The sequence below is a fragment of the Haliotis rufescens genome, unplaced genomic scaffold, assembly GCF_023055435.1.
Source record: "Haliotis rufescens isolate VD_foot unplaced genomic scaffold, xgHalRufe1.0.p SCAF_1, whole genome shotgun sequence".
Taxonomy (NCBI): Eukaryota; Metazoa; Mollusca; class Gastropoda; order Lepetellida; family Haliotidae; genus Haliotis; species Haliotis rufescens.
Genome location: NW_025963779.1, coordinates 20,190,420 through 20,212,321, shown reverse-complemented (window position 1 = coordinate 20,212,321; position 21,902 = coordinate 20,190,420). Strand labels below are relative to the sequence as shown.

Below are 21,902 nucleotides of genomic sequence, written 5' to 3'. Positions count from 1 at the left end.
GGATTGAGCAAGTAATACCGATCGGCGCTGTTGACGATTCGTGACGTCACTTCTGTTTTTCACTTGGCAGCTAGGGGCGGTCAGGTCGCCTAGTGGTTAAAGCATTCGCTTGTAACACCGAAGATCCGGGTTTGATTCCCGACATGTGTGAAGCTCATTTCTGGTGTCCCCCACCGTGATATTGCTGGAATATTGCTAAAAGCAGCGTAAAACCATACACTCACTCACTCACTTGGCAGCTGTGCGAGGTTGTTTTGAGATGGTAGACTTTTTGAGAACAACTTTTCTTCTTCAGCATAGGACCATCGCACAGCTCTGTTGCTGTCATAAGGTAAGCAGTAGATGCATTACGGAGTAATGCAGGATAACTATATAATTGTAAAAAGTATTTAGATTTTATTAATTTTCTTCTGAAACTGCTTGACCAAGAAAATTGAAATTTGGCATACATTTTCCTTCCAATGATGACAGCTTACTTTGTTTAAATTGTTGGGATCAATGTAGGTGAGCTACAGGGCCATGACACTAGTTTTACATGAATACTGCAATATGGAATTATTTGACTAGTTCAAATCCTTTACCTCTAACCTCCAAGATAGAAATTATAAGTCCAAGATGACTTCAACAGTCAGGCATATGAGTGGGTTTTTAGTCCTATTTTGCAATGTAGATGTCAGAGGAACAGCCAATATATATGTAGGATATAAACAGTTTATGTTTGACTTTAAAGGAAACCATGAATGCTTTATCAAATATTCTCATTTTGGCCTTGATGATGCTTTTATGTTGATTATTGCAATGGGTTTGCCAGCTGTTCTGGTATATGTACACTGTATGGTGTTGGAAAAAAGGCACATTTGTCAATGGAGTACTACACAGGACTATTGATCACAGTTCCGTTACAATGTTATTTCATTTCATTTCGTCTTCTAAAGGTCCCTGATTCTCGTCACTGCATGTTGCTTCAACTGTGGTTATCTTTACAACTGTAATTTTCTTTCAACTTCAGTGGCCTAAGCAAATTAAAGCCTATGACGTCTCTTGTACTTATTTACAAAATCAAATAATCTAGATCTCGGAAGAAACTGTGCAATCAGTTGTCATGCGGACTTTGCTTCTTGAATATCCTGTGTTGTGTTTACTATGACACCATCTTTAGCATGCTTGCATGAAAACAAGATGGCTTCAACTCTGCAGACAGGTAACATCATCTCTACCATTTATGCTGGTGGTTTGTTTTTTTATATTTTTGAAACTGTCCAATGTATATGAAAAACCATTGAATTCCAAAGTAGTAGAAGGGCGATTTGGTGGCCTAATGGTCAAAGTATTCGCTCATGATGCCGAAGACCAGGGTTCGATTCCCCTCATGGGTACAAAGTGTGAAGCCCGTTTCTGTTGTCCCCTGCTGTGATATTGCTGAAATATTGCTAAAAATGGCTTAAAACCGTACTCACTCACTCACTCAGTATAGGTCCCCAGTAGTCCATGCTTGTGGTAAATGCCGACTACAGTGAGATTTTTGTGATCACAGTGTGACCAGGTTGAGTCCAGTCATTGTGCCTGATGATGTGGATTGCTGCTCATCACATTCACCGATAGTCGACAGGCCCAGATTCGATTAAATAGCTGAAATATTGCTATCAATACAATCAGCAGGAGTTTCCTATTCATGGTTTGAATGTCAAATTCTTCCCTTCTCTTCCTCTAAATGTCATTGTGAAATTACATGTTGTTGACAGTCACTGATTTCTAAAACTGAAAAAAAGCCCACAAATTTTCAATAAAAATGACAACCTTACTTAAATCAGAGATTGTTTTCTGTTGTGAATTGTTTGTGATGGTGATTGAGCGTCACGATATGTGTTCAGTTTGTCACTGCGTGTTGCAGGTGTGACACGACATGTCGGAGATGCCATCAGTGACCGCACAACTAAGGCCAGGAACAAAGTGGTGGCCATTGGGATTGCCCCTTGGGGGATTGTCGAGAACAGAGAGGACCTCATAGGGAGGGACGTGAGTTGGCAGTTCTGCAACACTGGGATTAGTTTGTGATTAAGCCATTTTGAAACCATGCATCGTCTTGTGTTCCAAAGTGTGATCTTCAATCATCCTGTGTTAAGAGTCACCTTGTGTGGTCATATGTGACCATGTGTCAACTTGTTATGTTTCGCTGTGTCTCACCATGTGTCATGATGTCATCGTAAGTCATCCTGTGTTGTCATGTGTCACCTTGTTTCATCATGTGTATCTTTCATTCCATCAGTGGCCATTAGTATTTGTAATTTCACATGATAAGATACAAAGGGTTGCTGAAAAGTTCTGAGCCTAACTGTGATGGACCTTTTTCATTGAACTGGTTGCTATTTACTTTTCAACATAATCTCCCCCAAGATCCACTTCTGCACTTCTGCACTTCTGCACAATGCTGGAGTGCCTGGATCCCACTATTGTAGAAAGCTTTCTCCTGGTGGTGCAAAAAGTACTCCACAGCAGAAATGACATCATCATCATTTGCATAATGCTTGGCAAACAGTTCTTTCTTAAAGTTTAGTCAGAGGTAGAAATGTGACAGTGCCAAAGCTGGAGAATGCAGACAGTGTTCAATGAGTTCAAAGCCTCAGCAATGCAGTGCAGCCATGGTGATAAACTTGCACTGGTGCATTGTCCTGCTTGAACCTTTAGTGAGTTTTCCACGGCATACCTTACCTTCTCAGACAGTTGCCTTAGCAGATTCTCAAGTATCTTTTAATGGTCTGACCTTTTAGGAGGTAGTCCTCCAGAAGGATTCCTTGGGAATCCCAGGAAACCTTGAGCTATTTCCTTGCCAGATGAGGGAACAGACTTTGCCTTCTTCTTCGGAGGGGACGTTTCCACTGCTTTGACTTTTATCACTTTGCAGCTATGTCTGCTTCAAAATGGCGTAAGTGCTCACAAGAGATGCAGAAGCTGGAGGGTTTCTAATCAGTCATTAGAAGCCTTGGAACCAGCATCCTGAATCCTTTGTCAACACTTTTATGAGAAATGCCTACTGTATTGGCTATGTGACGTGTGGTGACTCGTGATCATCCACAATCATGTCATGTATTTTATTAACATTTTCCTTAGTGGCTGCAGTTGAAGGGGTCTTCCTGATCTCGGATCGTCTTCAAGGCTGTCGTTCCCCCTCTTGAACTCTGCTGCCAACTGCTTAACAGTGGCATGAAAAAGAGCATCATCTCTTACAGGTCTCCACATGCATCAGGGCAGCTTATTATTGAAAAACGCAACCTTATGTTTATGTCTACCTGGTTGTTTATTTGATTCAAATGCAGTTGTAAGCATGGAAATTATTCAACTTAATTCATGAAAACTGTTAAGTGTGTACTCACCATCCTTCATAGTTAGGCTCAGAACTTTTCATCCAGCCCTCGTATTTACATGGATGTTTTTATTCTCACAATGATCCGTGAAACTGGAGCTGTTGTTTCCAATACCCAAACAAATCTGACAAATTAAAAAGGTTAACTTTTTGTTTGTAGCATCATCATCAACATTACTGCTTTTACCAGATCAAGTGTTGTCTAGTTTCAAAAGTAGTATTCTGTATGTGACAATGTGCTGGAACTCTACATTGATGACTCCAATGGGTTTCCCTGAAATATTAATTTTTCTAAAAAATCATCCTCTATCAATTACAGCTTGACTGGAGGAATTATTCTTTTGAGAAATCTTTTGAAAAACAAGAATGCCTATACCATTATCAATCATACTTTGAGAAGCCAATCTTTTTCCAAGTTGTGAGATCAAAGGTTTGAGACTTTCCACCTTCTTGATACTTCAGAGTCAGTAGAATTATATTTTGGCGCAATAAAATCAATGTTGCCTTGCCTTTTCCTTGACTTTATTGTGCTATTGATCACTTTGAGTCTGAGAAAAGCAGACAGCAAAAATACACGGTGCATATTGTTCCGGCCGATGCTTATCCTTATGTCTAAAATCTCCTGTTGCAGAAGATTTACAGCACAGATTCCGCTTTAATGTGAATTAATTCCTACCTTCAAGGAGAAGTATTTGTCAATTTTCTCTGCTTGATAAATTGTGGTTTAGGGATTTTATATTTCAATTAGGTAAATATATTTAGATTGAATTAGAATTCAGTCAAATTGAACTAATTGATCACCACCAAGTGCAAACAGTCCACAATTGTTTATGTAGTCTAACCAATCAAAGACACATCTGTTATATCAACTTCCGTGGATAAGTTATGCATTTTTCGATTTTGGGGACTTGTTATTTTTCAATGGCACCATTTTGGATAATGTTTGATATATAAGGCATGATGACGTCAACAGCCATTGTCTCTATTTACTCATGCATACTTCATCATACTCACTGTCGTTTGTCAAAAATGATTAAGTTTTAAAAAAATACCAGTCAATAGCATCCTTGTCTTACCAAATTATGTATTTCTGTGAGGAGATATCAGATCTTGATATCATTAACATATATATAAACCTTTTTTTAGGATAAAAAAAGAACACATCCTTTACCCCAAGGTATGTCATTTAGACAAAATAATGATGACAACATTTCGACTTCTCATTTCAGATTGTGGTCCCATATCATTGTGTATCTTCACCCAAAACCAATTCAGCCGTCCTTAACAGCAATCATTCCTACTTCCTCCTGGTAGACAATGGAACCATGGGGAAGTATGGGGGCGAGATTCTCTTCAGGAAGAAGTTGGAGAAATACATTGCCCAGCAAAAAATATGCATAAGTAAGCAGCTTGTGATTTATGTTATTACATCTTAAACAAAGTGATAATTTCATAACGTGCTGAGTACTTGATTTGGGCTAGATGAGTTTTTCATCAGAGGGGAGTTTCATGCAGTCTGGATTGTAACAAACCTGCAGCCATTTCTTGCAGAGGACGGACATGCCCAAATCCTTTGATCGCGGGTTCTCAATCCCATAATTCAGGATTTTCAGTACCATATCCATGTTTGTTTGACCAAAGTGGTAAACAGCGAAGACCTGCATGAGTTTGGGTTTTCCTCACATTAATTAATTAATCTGACATGCCATGATATAAATGAAATACTGTTCAAACCACCCTTGAACCCATCTTGCTGACGCAAGTCGGGGTCATTGCAGGAGTGGGTTCACATTGTAGCTAGGTGAGGAGAATTTGTAAATGATAACTAGAGTTGACATCCTCTGTTAGCAGCTGTAGGACAGTGTGGTGGTGCGTGGTCCTGCTGGTCACAGAGAGTAGTTGGATGGGTGACCATGTTCACCAGCTTCACTCCCGAGAGTTTCTAGGGCTCGGTCCTGCCCTCTCTGAAGCACAGGTGATGCATGTGGTGTCTCCCTAGGCAGGTGACTTTGTTCAAATATGCCCCTGCTCACCCAGCAGTGAGTGGGTACCTGGTAGGATGAGATGGTGAATGTTAACCTTCTGGTGCCTCACATGGAGCTTGGGTTGTATACTCCCCAGGCAGCTTGGGAGACTCGAGTGCACACTGATCCATTAACTGGGGTATCATAATGTAAAACATTTGTGAGCAGCCTACCTTGAACTCAGTGCTCAATTATTATTATTATTATTATTATTATCGTTATTGTTATTATAATTGGTGAGCTACAGAGCCTTGGATTTGTGTACCTGTGTACAAATCTAACTCAGTGGTTGCACTTACATCCTAATCCAGGTCCACCTTATGCACTGACCAAACCATTAGAATCTATTGATTCAATCCATGTTACATCTTGACATTAATTCTCTGTGTTTCACATGTAGGAAACAAGAACTATTGTATATGGACCGAGTGATGCTTCATTCCGTCTAAACTGTTCCCCTTGGTCCTGCATGTACTGTGCATCTAATACCAACTACTCCCTGGATGTGGGATGTGCAGAGAGGGGCATCAGTTACACATTACATAGCATAGATCATGAAATACACTGTGCTTACCCCAGTTACCATGCTGCTGGGGTTATCCAATAACATGGTGTACTCACTAGTATCCTACAAACACTGACGTTGTGGCAACCTCTCCAGGTGCTACATACACGGGGTATTAGATTACCATAGCCTGCTCCATGAATACAGTACCATGTACAACTAGGCAGGTTACACTGGTGCTTGACTTGTAGTGTTAATTACCTGGGTGCTATTTGTTATTCTTACTGTACATCTGGCTTTGTCCAATTATCAACGGTGTAAGAATCTACATCGAAATGTCGCTAAATGCAATAAACCAGAAGCTGTTCTCTACAAAGTTGTATGTTTTCTCATGGTAGTGCTCTGTGAATTCAGTACAATCATTCAAATATTGTGTCGACATAACTGTAAAAACTTCAAGGTACAGGTGCTTCATTCAGGGCGTCCATGTTCTGATTAAATTGAAAAGTTTGTTATTGCTATTGATTATTGTTTTTATGATATTGACAGTTTTATTCATGGGAGATTTAGTCTAGACAGAACCAATTGAGTTGTTTTAGTTTTGCTGGCTTTAGATAACATCATGGTTGTTTGGGGTTTTTAGAGTCATGAAATTTTAGTGGCCAAAATATTTTATTGTAGGTAATGGGAAAGTCAAGTTTCGCTTGACCTTGATCCTTTTTGAGATTTGTTCAGCCATCAGCCAGATACATGCTGCATTGTCCTTCAGGACTGTATTATGACACTTTCTCCTGTTTATTTGAAACCTGGTTATTTAACTTCAAAAGTTCAACTGGCATTTGCTGTGGCCTTATTTGACATTCAGTTTGAACCTACATTTAATAATCCAAAGTTAATTGTAAAATTTGCTTTTCTTCACTATTTGTTCAATTTTTGTACAACATGATGTACCTTGAGATTGTTTGCCCTGCCTTGATTCCAAGAATCCTATAATCTCCCTATATTGCCTTGGTAACATAGAAAACCTGTTAGCAGCACTTGAGAACCACTGGAGCCATTAAGCTGAACTCTGACTCCATGATATTACCACTGGTCCTGATGGGATTGTTCATACAGCTGTAATAAAAAATATTTGTAAAACAAGAACACCATTTATTTGTTATTACCTGATTTATTTCTTCTTTCTGAGACCTGCATCACTTCGGGCTTTCCTCCCACGTTAAGCTGATACACCGCTATATATCTGGAATACTGTTAAAAGCGGCGTTAAACCCAACTCACTTACTCTTCTTCTTTTTTTTCTTGACCTTTTTATTTTATGTTCAAAATCTAAGTAAAATATAAAAAATTAACTATGTTCAGCATTTAATGTATGCACCTTTTTAACTTTAGTATTGATCAATACAATACCTTCAAAAGACCATTAATATTGTATTTACCTAGGAGTGATTTTAATTTGTCCTTTTGGGGTTTCGTCATAAAATCATACACAAACACAGCCCACAACCCACAACCCACAACCCACAACCCACGGCTCACAACCCACAACCCACAACTCACAACCCACAAATCACAACCCACAACCCACCACAACTCACAACCCACAACTGACAACCCACCACAACCAACAACCCACAACCCACAACCCGCAACTCACAACCCACAACTCACAACCCACCACAACCAACAACCCACAACTCACAACCCACAACTCACAATCCACAACTCACAACCCCAACTCACAACCCACCACAACCAACAACCCACAACCAACAACCCGCAACTCACAACCCACAACTCACAACCCACCACAACCAACAACCCACAACCCACAACTCACAATCCACAACCCGCAACTCACAACCCACAACTCACAACCCACCACAACCAACAACCCACAACTCACAACCCACAACTCACAACCCACCACAACCAACAACCCACAACCCGCAACTCACAACCCACAACTCACAACCCACCACAACCAACAACCCACAACTCACAACCCACAACTCACAATCCACAACTCACAACCCCAGCTCACAACCCACCACAACCAACAACCCACAACCCACAACCCGCAACTCACAACTCACAATCCACAACCCACAACTCACAACCCACCACAATCAACAACCCACAACCCACAACTCACAATCCACAACTCACAACCCCAACTCACAACCCACCACAACCAACAACCCACAACCCGCAACTCACAACCCACCACAACCCACAACTCACAACCCACAACTCACAATCCATAACTCACAACCCCAACTCACAACCCACCACAACCAACAACCCACAACCCACAACCCGCAACTCACAACTCACAATCCACAACCCACAAATCACAACCCACCACAATCAACAACTCTCAACCCACAACTCGCAACTCACAACCCACAATCTATAATCCACAACCCACGCTCATACTCACACTTACTCTCACACCCAGACATCCACGTCCCCACCCCTACTCCCACACACACCCACACCCCTCTCAAACCCACACCCACACCCACACCCACACCCACACCCACACAACCCCACACAACCCCACACCCACACCCACACCCACACCCACACCCACACCCACACCCACACCCACACACCCCTCTCAAACCAAAGCCTGCACACCCCCTATGTGTCACCCTTAGTATGCCAAACTGAAGCTGATCTTGTAAAACCTTCCCCTCATTGAGCCTCACGATGTTCTCAATTTCCTCCCACACATTTTAAAGTGGTACATGTACTGGAAAAGCAGTTGACAAAACTATTTTCCCTCACCAGCTAATTCTCTCTTCCTCCTAGGAATAACCAGATGGCAATCATGAACGCATCACATTTAATAGTGTGTATTTGCTTGCAGCCAGTGGTGTGAAAGGGCGTGGTGTGCCGGTGATCTGTGTGGTGCTGGAGGGTGGAGCCAACACCATCCGCTCTGTCCTGGAGTATGTGACCGACACCCCCCCAGTCCCCGTGGTGGTGTGTGATGGGAGTGGGCGGGCCGCCGATCTCCTGGCCTTCACACACAAGTACACCATTGATGATGGGTGAGAACAGCATCAGTTGCAGCAATTCTCAGAGAGCATCACCTAGATATTTCATGAGCCTTCTACAATTCAGAAGAAAAGAAACCTAATATACCTTTAATGATTGTGTGACATTTATGACAAATATATTGCATCAGGGATGCCTTTTAGTCGTGCTAAAAGTAGCTCCTTATTGATAGACTGGATGGTGGCCTTGCCTTGTCGTTGATGGTATTCATCCACATAGCACCAAAGCACATAGACCAAAATGAAAATGAAAATCTTTACTTATCATTTATGAGTTTTCAAAGTGACACTTTTGATGCTTTGACATATTTCTTGTACTTATTCATTTTGAATGGTAATTATTGTGTATTAAAGGCAAAAACCTTTTTGAATCTCAATAAGGAGATAAACCTACTGTGTTTTGAAACTTAATGTAGTCCTACTGTAGAGTAGATATCTCTTATTTGGAACCAAGCTCTTTATAAAATTTCAAAACACATGTAGGTTAATCTCCATTCTACCATGACAGCAAGAGTGCTTTATTAATGGTGTTCCCTTGGAACATGTAATTACTCATGGCTACAAAATTTCGAAAAGGTGTCAGATGTAAATAGAATTGTAAAATAATGCTAAAGTTCTAAATTAAAATACGTCTTGACTAGCTCAAAATAACAGTTCAAAACACAATTCCCCAACAGTAATACATATTACGAATTTCTTCACCCCGCACTTAGGATTGGGTAAACTTGAAATACTCATCACTGTCAATGGCTGCCAAAATAGTTGCTCACAGTGACAGGTACAAATTGCAGGAAGAGGGAGGACAATCTTGATCAATAGTTATGTTAAACTTTAACCTGATGATGTACTGGTGGAACTGTGCCTCCTGGCACAACCATTGCCAAAGGAACACACCCTGAAGTATGGCGATCACTGCCGTTTTTGTCTGCAGATGATGATTCGAAAAATTGATTTCTGATTTCATCATGTTTGATAAGCTGTTGTTCATATCGATTATGTACAATATTCTAATGGATTATTGGCAACCATTGTTATATGTGTTGATGTGTAGGCTGTCGGTCGATGTTTTCATCTGCAGTTTGGAGAGATAAGGGCCTCATTTCAAAGAGGTTTCAGTTTGAAAAGGGATACTTCTTTTTAACCGTCAGAATTCTTTGATGTCATGGTAGAATGTGTTTTTTTGTATTTTAACTTAATGACTGAAAATATATTTGCTTTTCAGCTTTTTATTAACCCTGTCTTAACTCATTTATATAATCCAACAATGTGATTGTTTGCTGACGACTGTACATATGTTGCAGCACAATGCCAGAGAGTCTACGTGATCAGCTAATCATGACGATACAGAAGACCTTTCAGTACACCCAGGAGCAGGCAGAGAAACTCTTCATCGAACTCATGCTGTGTGTCAAGAAGAAGGAACTGGTATGCGCGCATTAAATCTCATGTTGGAGACACGAGATCATGAAATGAATAAATCGGAAACAATTATTAGTTAGGGATTTCAGGCACTGTAAATAGGGAACAAAAGCTGCCTGGAAACTTCTTCCTTTCTTTTGCATTTTCAACAAAGGAAGAGAAGGTTCTTTAAATAGAGCATGCTGATATAACATGCAAAGGACCTTCTCAGTACAACATGGCTGTACCTGATTATCAAGTGGTTATGCCAGTATTTAGTGGCTATGTCAGTATCTAGTGGCTATGTCAGTATCACATGACTATACCTCAGCATCAAGTGGCTACATCAGCATCAAGTAGCTATATCAGTGGCAAGTCGATATGCCAGTATAAAGTGGCTATGCCAGCATCAAGTCGCTATGGCAGTACCAAGTGGCTATATCAGTATCAAGTGGCTATATCAGTACTAAGTGGCTATATCAGTATCAAGTGGCTAGATCAGTATCAAGTGGCTATATCAGTATCAAGTGGCTGTATCAGTATCAAGTGACTATATCAGTATCAAGTGGCTATACCAGTATCAAGTGGCTATGCCAATATAAAGTGACTATGCCAGCATTAAGTGGCTATATCAGTATCAAGTGGCTATATCAGTATCAAGTGACTATGCCAATATCAAGTTGCTATGCCAGCATTAAGTGATTATATCAGTATCATGTGGCTTTGCCAGTATCAAGTGGCTATATCAGTATTAAGTGGCTATATTAGTATCAAGTGGCTATATCTGAGAATCAAGTGGCTATTTCAGTATCAAATGGCTATATCAGTATTAAGTGGCGATATCAGTATCAAGTGGCTGTGTCTGAGAATCAAGTGGCTTTATCTGAGAATCAAGTGGCAATATTAGTATCAAGTATCAAGTGGCTATATTAGTATTAAATGGCTATGTCAGTCTCAGGTGGCTATGTCAGTATCTTGTGGCTTTACCAGTATCAAGTGGCTATGCCAATATCAAGTGTCTATGCCAGGATCACATGACTATACTTGAGAATCAAGTGCCTATATCAGTATCTGGAAGCGATGTTAAACCCCATTTCACCTCACCTCACCTCACCTCACCTCACCTCACCTCACATCAGTATCAAGTGGCTATATAAGTATCAAGTGACTATGCAAGCATTAAGTGGTTATATCAGTATCATGTGGCTATGCCAGTCTCAAGTAGCTATATCAGTATCAAGTGGCTATATCAGTATATATCAGTAGCAAGTGGCTATGCCAATATCAATTGTGGCTATGCCAGCATTAAGTGGTTATATCAGTATCAAGTGGCTATATCAGTATCAAGTGGCTATGCCAGCATTCAGGGGCTATGACAACATCAAGTAGCTATATCAGTATCAAGTGGCTATGCCAATATCAAGTGGCTATGCCAGGATCACATGACTATACTTGAGAATCAAGTGCCTATATCAGTATCTGGAAGCGATGTTAAACCCCATTTCACCTCACCTCACCTCACCTCACATCACATCAGTATCAAGTGGCTATATAAGTATCAAGTGACTATGCCAATATCAAGTGGCTATGCAAGCATTTAGTGGTTATATCAGTATCAAGTGGCTATATCAGTATCAAGTAGCTATATCAGTATCAAGTGGTTATATCAGTATCAAGTGGCTATATCAGTATCAAGTGGCTATACCAGTATCAAGTGGCGATATCAGTATCAAGTGGCTATGTCAGCATTCAGGGGCTATGACAACCTCAAGTAGCTATATCAGTATTAAGTGGCTATGCAAGTATCAAGTGACTATATCAGTATCAAGTGGCTATACCAGTATCAAGTGGCTATATCAATATCAAGTGGCTATACCAGTATCAAGTGCCTATGTCAGTATCACATGACTATACCCGAGTATCAAGTGGCTATGCCAGTATCAAGTGGCTATATCTGAGAATCAGGTGGCTATATCAGTAGCAAGTGGCCATTTCAGTATCAAATGGCTATATCAGTATTAAGTGGTGATATCAGTTTTAAGTGACTATGCCAGCATCCAGTGGCTATGCCAGTATCAAGTGGCTATATCTGAGAATCAGGTGGCTATATCAGTAGCAAGTGGCCATTTCAGTATCAAATGGCTATATCAGTATTAAGTGGTGATATCAGTTTTAAGTGACTATGCCAGCATCCAGTGGCTATGCCAGTATCAAGTGGCTATGCCAGTATCAAGTAGCAATGCTAGTATCAAGTGGCTATGCCAGTATCAAGTGGTTATGCCAGTATCAAGTGGCTATGCCAATTTCAAGTGGCTATGCCAGTATCAAGTGGCAATGCTAGTATTATGTGGCAGTGCCAATATCAAGTGGCTATAACAGTATCAAGTGGCAATGCCAATATCAAGTGGCTATGCCAGTATCAAGTGGCTGTATCTGAGAATCAAGTTGCTATATCTGAGAATCAAGTGGCTTTGTCAGTATCAAGTGGCTATACCAGCATTAAGTGGCTATGACAGTATCAAGTTGCTATGACAATATCAAGTGGTTATGACAGTATCAAGTGGCTATATCAGTATCAAATGGCTATATCAGTAGTAGGTGGCTATTTCACTGTCAAATGGCTATGCCAGCCAGTATCAGTTGGCTATATCAGTAGTAAAAGGCTAGCCAATATCAGGTGGCTATGCCAGTATCAAGTGGCAATGCCAGTATCAAGTGTCTATGCCAGCCAGTATCAAGTGGCTATGCCAGTATCAAGTGGCTATGCCAGTATCAAGTGGCTATGCCAGCCAGTATCAAGTGGCTACGCCAGCCAGTATCAAGTGGCTATGCCAGGATCAGGTGGCTATGCCAGTATCAAGTGGCTATGCCAGGATCAGGTGGCTATGCCAGTATCAAGTGGCTATGCCAGCCAGTATCAAGAAGTAAGTGGGGCCATGAAGTTTGAGCAAATGATCAGGACTATATTTGACCAATATGTTTGTCAGAATGGGGTTCAGATAAATTGAATCCAGAGAAGTATTTTATTTCACTGCCACTGTTCAAACATTCTGCCTAGGGAAAATATCATGAAGGTTTCTGTCAAGCTGTCACTAACTGAACACATGCCAGGATGCATGAAGAGCTTCTCATTACTGCACAGGAACAGCTGTGGTCATCAGTTTATGAATATCAGTAAATACATGATTAGTGGGATTACCAGAAAGTTGTACTGACCTAAAACAGAAAAAATATATGTTAAGCTCTTCTTACCTCACCTAGCCTGTGACGCCATAGTGAGTTGTCTGGAAATCTTCTTCAGCAATTTAAAGTCAGTTTTTTTTCCAGAACTGTGTGATGGTTTGAATGGAGACTTTTGAAGTTGTTCCTAACTTTATTACCAATAAGGTTAGAAATAACCGAGGTCATAAAAATCGTATGTGCCTTGGTGCAAATATCACTTCACATGCACCAGTGTATTGTCTACGTCATCCGGACGGCAATGTTGACATTGCTCAAATTGTATAGTGATGTAAGAATGATATGAAGAAATAAAGGGTAAAAAAGAAATTATTACACTTGCGTGTGTGTCATACTGATTTTACAAAACTCGCTCGGGAAATATAAGAATTCTGACACTCGTTTGTAAAATCAGTTTAACAGACCTGCTTATTTGATAATCTCTATGTATGAAAGGGCTCTTTTTGGTTCAATGCATCAACTTTTTACTTTGTAACAGATCTTTTCTCAGAAACCATGAATCCCAGAAAGTTTTATAAATTATGATAAAAGTTTTATAAATTATGATGACTTTAGATATTTCATGTTTATTTGTAGCGTCAATCAACTTTTGCCTTTTTGGACAATATTGCAAAAAACTTTTCTTCTTTTTTCAAGAACCAAATAACATGACATTTCAGTTCCTGTTTCTTATATTGTAAAAGGCATCAAAATTTTAAAATATCTTTATTTATTTAAGGGGTTGTTCTCCAAATTAAAGAGTCAATAATGCATTGCTTAGATGATCAAACAAGTGGATTGTTCAAATCATTTCCATTCTAATTATGGTTTAGATTCCATGGCAACCAAATTAATCAGAGCATAAAGATAGTTTGATTAAAGTCAGCATGTGGTTAATAGGCAATAGCTTTCCACATGGATACCATGCTTTTCCCAGTATTTTTATGTTTAACCAGTGCCATCTAACTTCCCCAGCAGAAACGCAATTAAAATCTGATAAGCTGCAGGGTCCAGAACTAGACCGCTTTCGTGGTCTAGTTGAAAAGCATCTGCCCTGAGAGTGGAAAGCCAGGGGTTTTAACCCCGGATGCGTCATACCATAGGATGTTAAAAGATGGTACTTCTTGTTACCCTGTCTGGTGCTCGGCACTCGGGGGTAAAACAACAAGAACCAGTCAGCTCGGAGTCAGTATACTGTGTCTGAGTTGGGTATTCATGTTAAACTGCGGCATGGTGTCTCAGTGAGCTAGCAGTGAAAATCAGCATCAGTCCACTCTAGTTCAAGCAGCCCCCCCCCCCGCTCCCCACACGTCGCTATAAAGCAGCAATAATCTTGAATGTGACGTTACACCCCATGTCACCTCACCCCCCTACCCCACCCCCCCATCCTACTGCCACGCACGCATGCACGCACACACGCACGCACACACACACACACACACACACATACACACACACACAGACACCACTTGCACACAACACACACATGTGCATGCACCATTGTAGTCGTACCAAACTCCAGCTTGTGACATCAAGATTAACCCAGAAATCGATTTGCACATAACTAAATTGTGAAATCAGTAAATGATTATGTGATTTTAACGAGATTGTACTTGCTGCTGTCGATTGCTGCACGAGTCTGGCCACAACATCACTTGTTATGTGTTACTGGTATTTCAGTCATCTGCTACAACTGACAGTTGCTACAAATATATCTACAATGGTTTCAACCCACAACATCACTTGTTATGTGTTACTGGTAATGCAGTCATCTGCTACAACCACGGACCTATATACAAGTCCATGCTACAACATCACTTGTTATGTGTTACTGGTAGTTCAGTCCTCTGCTACAACTGACAGTTGCTACAAATATATCTACAACTGGTTTCAACCCACAACATCACTTGTTATGTGTTACTGGTAGTTCAGTCCTCTGCTACAACTGACAGTTGCTACAAATATATCTACAACTGGTTTCAACCCACAACATCACTTGTTATGTGTTACTGGTAATGCAGTCATCTGCTACAACTGACAGTTGCTACAAATATATCTACAACTGGTTTCAACCCACAACATCACTTGTTATGTGTTACTGGTATTTCAGTCATCTGCTACAACCACGGACCTATATACAAGTCCATGCTACAACATCACTTGTTATGTGTTACTGGTAGTTCAGTCCTCTGCTACAACTGACAGTTGCTACAAATATATCTACAACTGGTTTCAACCCACAACATCACTTGTTATGTGTTACTGGTAGTTCAGTCCTCTGCTACAACTGACAGTTGCTACAAATATATCTACAACTGGTTTCAACCCACAACATCACTTGTTATGTGTTACTGGTAATGCAGTCATCTGCTACAACTGACAGTTGCTACAAATATATCTACAACTGGTTTCAACCCACAACATCACTTGTTATGTGTTACTGGTATTTCAGTCATCTGCTACAACCACGGACCTATATACAAGTCCATGCTACAACATCACTTGTTATGTGTTACTGGTAGTTCAGTCCTCTGCTACAACTGACAGTTGCTACAAATATATCTACAACTGGTTTCAACCCACAACATCACTTGTTATGTGTTACTGGTATTTCAGTCCTCTGCTACAACTGACAGTTGCTACAAATATATCTACAATGGTTTCAACTGCCACTAAAATAACTTACACATAACTTTAATTAGAACTTTGGCTGTTTCTCACCCACCTATCTTTTTCTGAACAAATTAGGAAAAGAACTGATGTCTTGATAACATTGTTAATTCAGTAACCTAGTCATAATTATTTTTTCTAGAGAAGGGGCCTTTTGTGTTAATTAATTTCACATTTAATCAATTTTTCAGATGACATTAAGCGGCCTTAGTGGCTGTCTCTTTTTAAGGTTTTATATGACTTTTATGGTTTATATTCACTACTGTATGAACGAACACAATTCTAATGTCCCCCATGGCAGGGGATAGTGATAACTATGTTTTCTTGTTGTTTGTCATTTTGCACACTTGACAAGATTCACCCTCCGTTGAACTAGTGTAAGGGAGAAAACTCACAAAAATCAATAGATGAGCTACATCATCGCAGAGTGTAACACTTGGATGTAGGGAGCAGATCATGTTCCTCGGTCAACTATCTCCATACAGATTGCTGTTGTTTTCAGATAACAGTATTCCGAATGAGTGAAGGATCCCAGGACATAGACTTGGCCATCCTCACTGCTTTGCTCAAAGGTGAGTGACTGAGTGAGTAGGACTTGAGCTTCTTGTCGCCATATTCCAGCACAGAGGAGCACTCAAAGCATGGCCTCGCAGTTTCTTCTCATGTTGTAAGAGAACCAAGGACTTCAATGAGAGTGAGGGAGTGAGTGAGTATGGTTTTACGCCGCTTTTAGCAATATTCCAGCAACATCACGGCGGGGGACACCAGAAATGAGCTTCACACATTGTACCCATGTCGGGAATCGAACCCGGATCTTCAGCGTGACAAACGAACGCTTTAACCACTAGGCTACCCGACCGCCCCGACTTCAGTGAGATGACTGCACACTTTAAAAGTGCTTTATTCCTGAAATGGGGATTAACATTGCATTCAAGATTACTGCGTGCGTGCAAGTGCATTGTACTACTCCAGACTAATGTCTGTTTTATGGTGCTAGTCCAATGAGATACCCTGCCACAGTTTAACATGGATACCCTACTCAGACACAGAATGCAGACTCTGAGCTGACCTGTCCTTGTCTTAGCCCCTTAATGCAGTGAGTGAGTGAGTATGGTTTTACGCATATTACGCATAGCAATATCACGGCGGGGGACACCAGAAATGGGCTTCGCACATTGTACCCATGAGGGGAATCGAACCTGGGTCTTCAGCGAGACAAGTGAATGCTTTAACCACTAGACTAACCCACCGCCCTACCTTAATGCAGAGCACCAGGCAGGGTTACACATGTGATCTTTCAGTATCTTTGGACATGATGTGGGTAGGGATCGAACCACCACATATGTGTTCTCCGTCCAAACTATACCACAGTCTTAAAATATTATGGATATAAGTTATTCCTCGTAAGAAAATTTTATCTCATGTTCGTGTTGAGAATAAATCTGAGAACATATTCATTTTGTCATTGTTTGTATTGTGTTACTTTTAACACCATGCAGTCATCTCCTGTTATCGCAGAGATGGAGGGAAATATTGCCTTAACAATGAGACATTACCTAATCGTTGGCCAATATGTTTCAAATGGTTTCAACCATTGGTTATTATAAAAATATACTGTGTTTAGAGATTGGGACCTGCAAATAAATTATGACAAATATTATGACATGTTCCAGGTACCAACGCAAGTGCTCCTGACCAGCTGAGTCTAGCTCTCACCTGGGACAGAGTGGACATTGCACGAAGCCATATATTTGTGTATGGACAGGAGTGGCCGGTGAGTTCGATACACATCTTTCTGCATGTCATACAGCAGAGTTACCTCCCTTTAACATTTGGATCATTTGGAGAGTAGGATGTGATTTAATGTGAAATGTATTAATGTTTGATTTCTGTAAGGATTATTTTCTTTGTATAATAGGAATGAAGACATGAAACCTTTTGTGGATATAGACTTCTTTGTTGTCTGTTATTCCTAAAAAGTCTTCCTCTTCTTCCAACTTCTAAATGTTTATGGAAGACTTGGTATTATGTAAAGGCTGACAGAATAAGATATATAGACTTTACAGTTGCGATTGGGAGAATGTCACTATATGTTAATTTGTTTTTAAACATGTTGAAAAAGTTTTGACTGTAGACGGCCTGCTATGTTGCTAATGACAGTATAGACATTTTCCAAGTGAATCAATGCAAAGGAAGCAGTTTCAAGCATTCATCCCTTAGATTCATTCCTGCTGAAACGGAAGGCTTGACACTCCATGTGCTGACCTGCATGATGCTAGTGGTATGTTGTATGTTTCAGGAAGGGTCTCTGGAGCAAGCAATGATGGATGCCCTTATCAACGACCGTGTGGACTTTGTGAAGCTGCTGCTGGAGAACGGAGTCAGCATGCACACCTTCCTCACCATCCCTCGGCTGGAGATCCTCTACAACACGGTGAGGATTATATAATTACCATGGCCACCAGCACCCATATGTTTTACTGCATCACTAGACAGGTTATCTACTGTCATATGGGTGTTCTTTAACTTCTTTTGAGTAGTATATGTACTCTTGCTGGTTGTCTTCACTCTAGATCTGGAGCACAGTTACCTCCCTTAGTCAGGATCTACTGAACGTTGGTTCAAATCCAAGATTCCCCAGATAATGATCCTTGGTGTGTCAGCACCACATCCATCTGAATATTGTCACTAATTATCGGGCTTTGTCCAAATGTTTTCTCCGCAAATAGCTGCAAGATTGCTGATGTGTCTTTTTAAAAGCAATAACTGTTCACTCACTCCAACACTAATTATATAGGCTGAAATGCCATGAAATAACTGAAATACTGTTCAAAGTGGCATTGAACCCAACTCACAGGACATGTGTACTATCAATTTAAAATGTGTTTTCACAACAGAGGCAAGGCCCAACCAACACCTTAAGATACCTGATCCGTGACATCCGAAAGGTAAGACAACAAGAAGACGTGTGCAGTGTTTGGCCATGCCCGTGAGCATGCAGCAACCTGTAAAAACAGGCAGTTACTGAGAAGGTAATGAAGATATTGTCAGGTAGATACAGGACAATAACTTTTCAAGAAACTGAATCCTGTAAGATTGATGCAGTTTTCACCCAAACTACACTGAAATATTTTTTCGATGATTCATGTTTGACCTATTTATATCAGTCAGTACTAAGTGCTACAGGGGCGGTCGGGTAGCCTAGTGGTTAAAGCGTTGTTCAATTCACGACATGGGTACAATGTGTGAAGCCCATTTCTGGTGTCCCCTGCCGTGATATTGCTGGAATATTGCTAAAAGCGGTGTAAAACCATACTCACTCACTCACTAAGTGCTACAAATGCATTCAAAGGACTGCAACAAACTTTTGATTTTGTTTCATGACGTGTTTCAATCAACAGAATATTCATGACTTTTTTATAAATGTCCTGTAGACAGAGAGTTAAGCTCATGCATGACTTAAATTATGCTCTTGACTCAAACAAATGTGCAGTGAGAGTCCTGGTGACCTGTTAACATTGTACCCCAATGGTGTGAGGTATTGCTCGTCATATCAATCCCTGGCTTGTGTTGTCCAGACCTGATTATAACCAGGCTGCTGTCACGTCACTGCTGAGTACGGCGGTATAAAACACATGACAGTTGTATAAAGGTTCGAAGTAATGAATGTTGCAATATTTTCCAGCATGTTCCCTCCAACTACAGCTACACGCTACCTGATGTGGGGCTTGTTGTCCAACATCTCATGGGAGGCGCGTTCCGCTCATCATACTGTCGAAAACGATTCCGTCAGAAGTACCTCGCACTCAAGAACCATGTGAGTTTAATAAATATTCAAATCAGCTTTTCCCCTGTCTTTCTGTCACGTCTTCATGGAATATAAACTAGGGTTCATACAGACCAGGACAAGCACTGGAATTTGGTTACTGAAGCTTTTACATGTCCCTGAAAGGTATTTGATTTGTGTTAAAAGAACTCTTATTCTTTCATCTTCTCAGAAAGAAATTAGATGATGCAAAATATTGAAAGCAATTTCCTTTAATTCACACATGCCAATTTGTTCTTCATGGTGTGCAAGTTTGTTTGTCCTGTGAACAATCCAAATTTCAAACCATATTAGGATTAACCTTAAGTTTTGTCATGAACAAGACGGTTCTGAATCTGCCCCCATTCCACAAGGTGGTCTTAGTTCTATGACTGACGTAAGTCAGTGTCAAAGATCAGGGGTTAAATACCACTTGAAAGTTATGGAGGATATGTAGATGACTGTTTCCCTCCAGGTCTGTATGAATCATATGTTACAACATGCATATTTCGAGTCATCTTCCCGAGGCAAGAGAGTTAGCTGACTTTAAAAGTCCAGTTTCCACCCTTGCTGAACTAGGCCTGAATTCCTGGGCTCGATCATAGCGCCACCAGTGGTTATTACAAGTTATGTCCCTTCTAAGCCTCTCCTATGGACGAATCAGACTCCACCTCTTCTATCACTTGCATTTGCTTCAAACAAAATGGTGGCACCCAGTCAAGACGATCTAATCGATAATCAAGATCTATATTGTGATAAAATGGGTCTTACATCGCGAAGTTCATCAAATCAAGTGATTAAAAACATGAAAAGATTTGGAAAATATCTGTTGACAACACATTGGCGGTGCATATCCTTTGCAAATCCTGCAATCGACCGAAATCTACACGACAGTTTACGAACCGGATTTCATTTTCATTGCGCGATTTTGATTGGACTATGCATAGACTCGTTAGTCCACCCGAAATGTAAGTCCATAATACCAGCCTAGTTTGGCAAGGGTGGAAACTGGACTTTTATAGTCATTTAACTCCCTTGCCTCGGGAAGATGATTTCCAGTAGAATCTGTGCAAGGTACATCAATGTCACATCTCGAGCTCATGCCTGGTATAGATAGGCTAAATATTGAACTAGAGACTGGCTGTACTGCATCGACTCATGACTGCTGTCTCATTGTATGCATTGCATGTTTCGGATGTAGAGTAGTTTCAAACATTAGATAAATATTTGTCAGAATGTAAATTCTTTCACGCTCTGAATGAACTCGGCTATCTTCACAAGTCTCAAAGTTTAGCAGTTTAAATGATTTGGGTATTATGTGCCTTCAGTGTATTTGCAAATCCTGTGTTACCCAGCTAGGTATAAGTGTCTTTTTCTTATTGATGCTCCTCTCATTAATAAATGTATCCCCATGTCGTCAAGCTATGCCAGCAGCAGCAGCAGCCTTGGTCATCATGCCTGTTCCTATATAGCATGGAATGCATGTTGATAGTGATGGACATCAGTGCAGGTTGTGGGGATGTGGGCATACAAAGAGGCTGTACAGAGTGGGTCTTTGCAGTACACCACAAGTAGATGATGTCAAATGATCTTTTACTGATAACAATGTTTGAGAATGATACAAGGTATGCCTATTGATAAAAATACTTTGGGGTGGGCTATGAACCAGTTATAAGTCCACCTGGGTTGGGCCTATGTTCCATGATGGGCCTTTGCACATGAGACAGTGGTGTGTACTTTTGTGGAATGAGAGAGTGACTGGGTTGGGTCTAACACTTCATAACTGGAACGTTTTTTTAGTTATTTCATAGAAGCTCAAGTACCAAGTGATGCCTGTCATAAACTTTCATCACCT

General features: G+C 40.5%; 1 protein-coding gene across 6 annotated transcripts in view; it reads left to right on the top strand.

The window, feature by feature from the left end:
* The window catches only part of LOC124115806 (transient receptor potential cation channel subfamily M member 3-like), a 291,914-nt gene that overhangs the window by 212,653 nt on the left and 57,359 nt on the right, over positions 1–21,902 (top strand). For all 6 annotated transcript variants that reach the window (XM_046476937.2, XM_046476936.2, XM_046476935.2 and 3 more), the window contains 9 exons: positions 1,892–2,016; positions 4,591–4,762; positions 8,766–8,949; positions 10,257–10,380; positions 16,745–16,814; positions 17,916–18,016; positions 18,542–18,676; positions 19,140–19,190; positions 19,928–20,059. In XM_046476937.2, the coding sequence (XP_046332893.2) occupies positions 1,892–2,016; positions 4,591–4,762; positions 8,766–8,949; positions 10,257–10,380; positions 16,745–16,814; positions 17,916–18,016; positions 18,542–18,676; positions 19,140–19,190; positions 19,928–20,059 (1,094 nt within the window). The remainder of the gene's footprint in view (positions 1–1,891; positions 2,017–4,590; positions 4,763–8,765; positions 8,950–10,256; positions 10,381–16,744; positions 16,815–17,915; positions 18,017–18,541; positions 18,677–19,139; positions 19,191–19,927; positions 20,060–21,902) is intronic.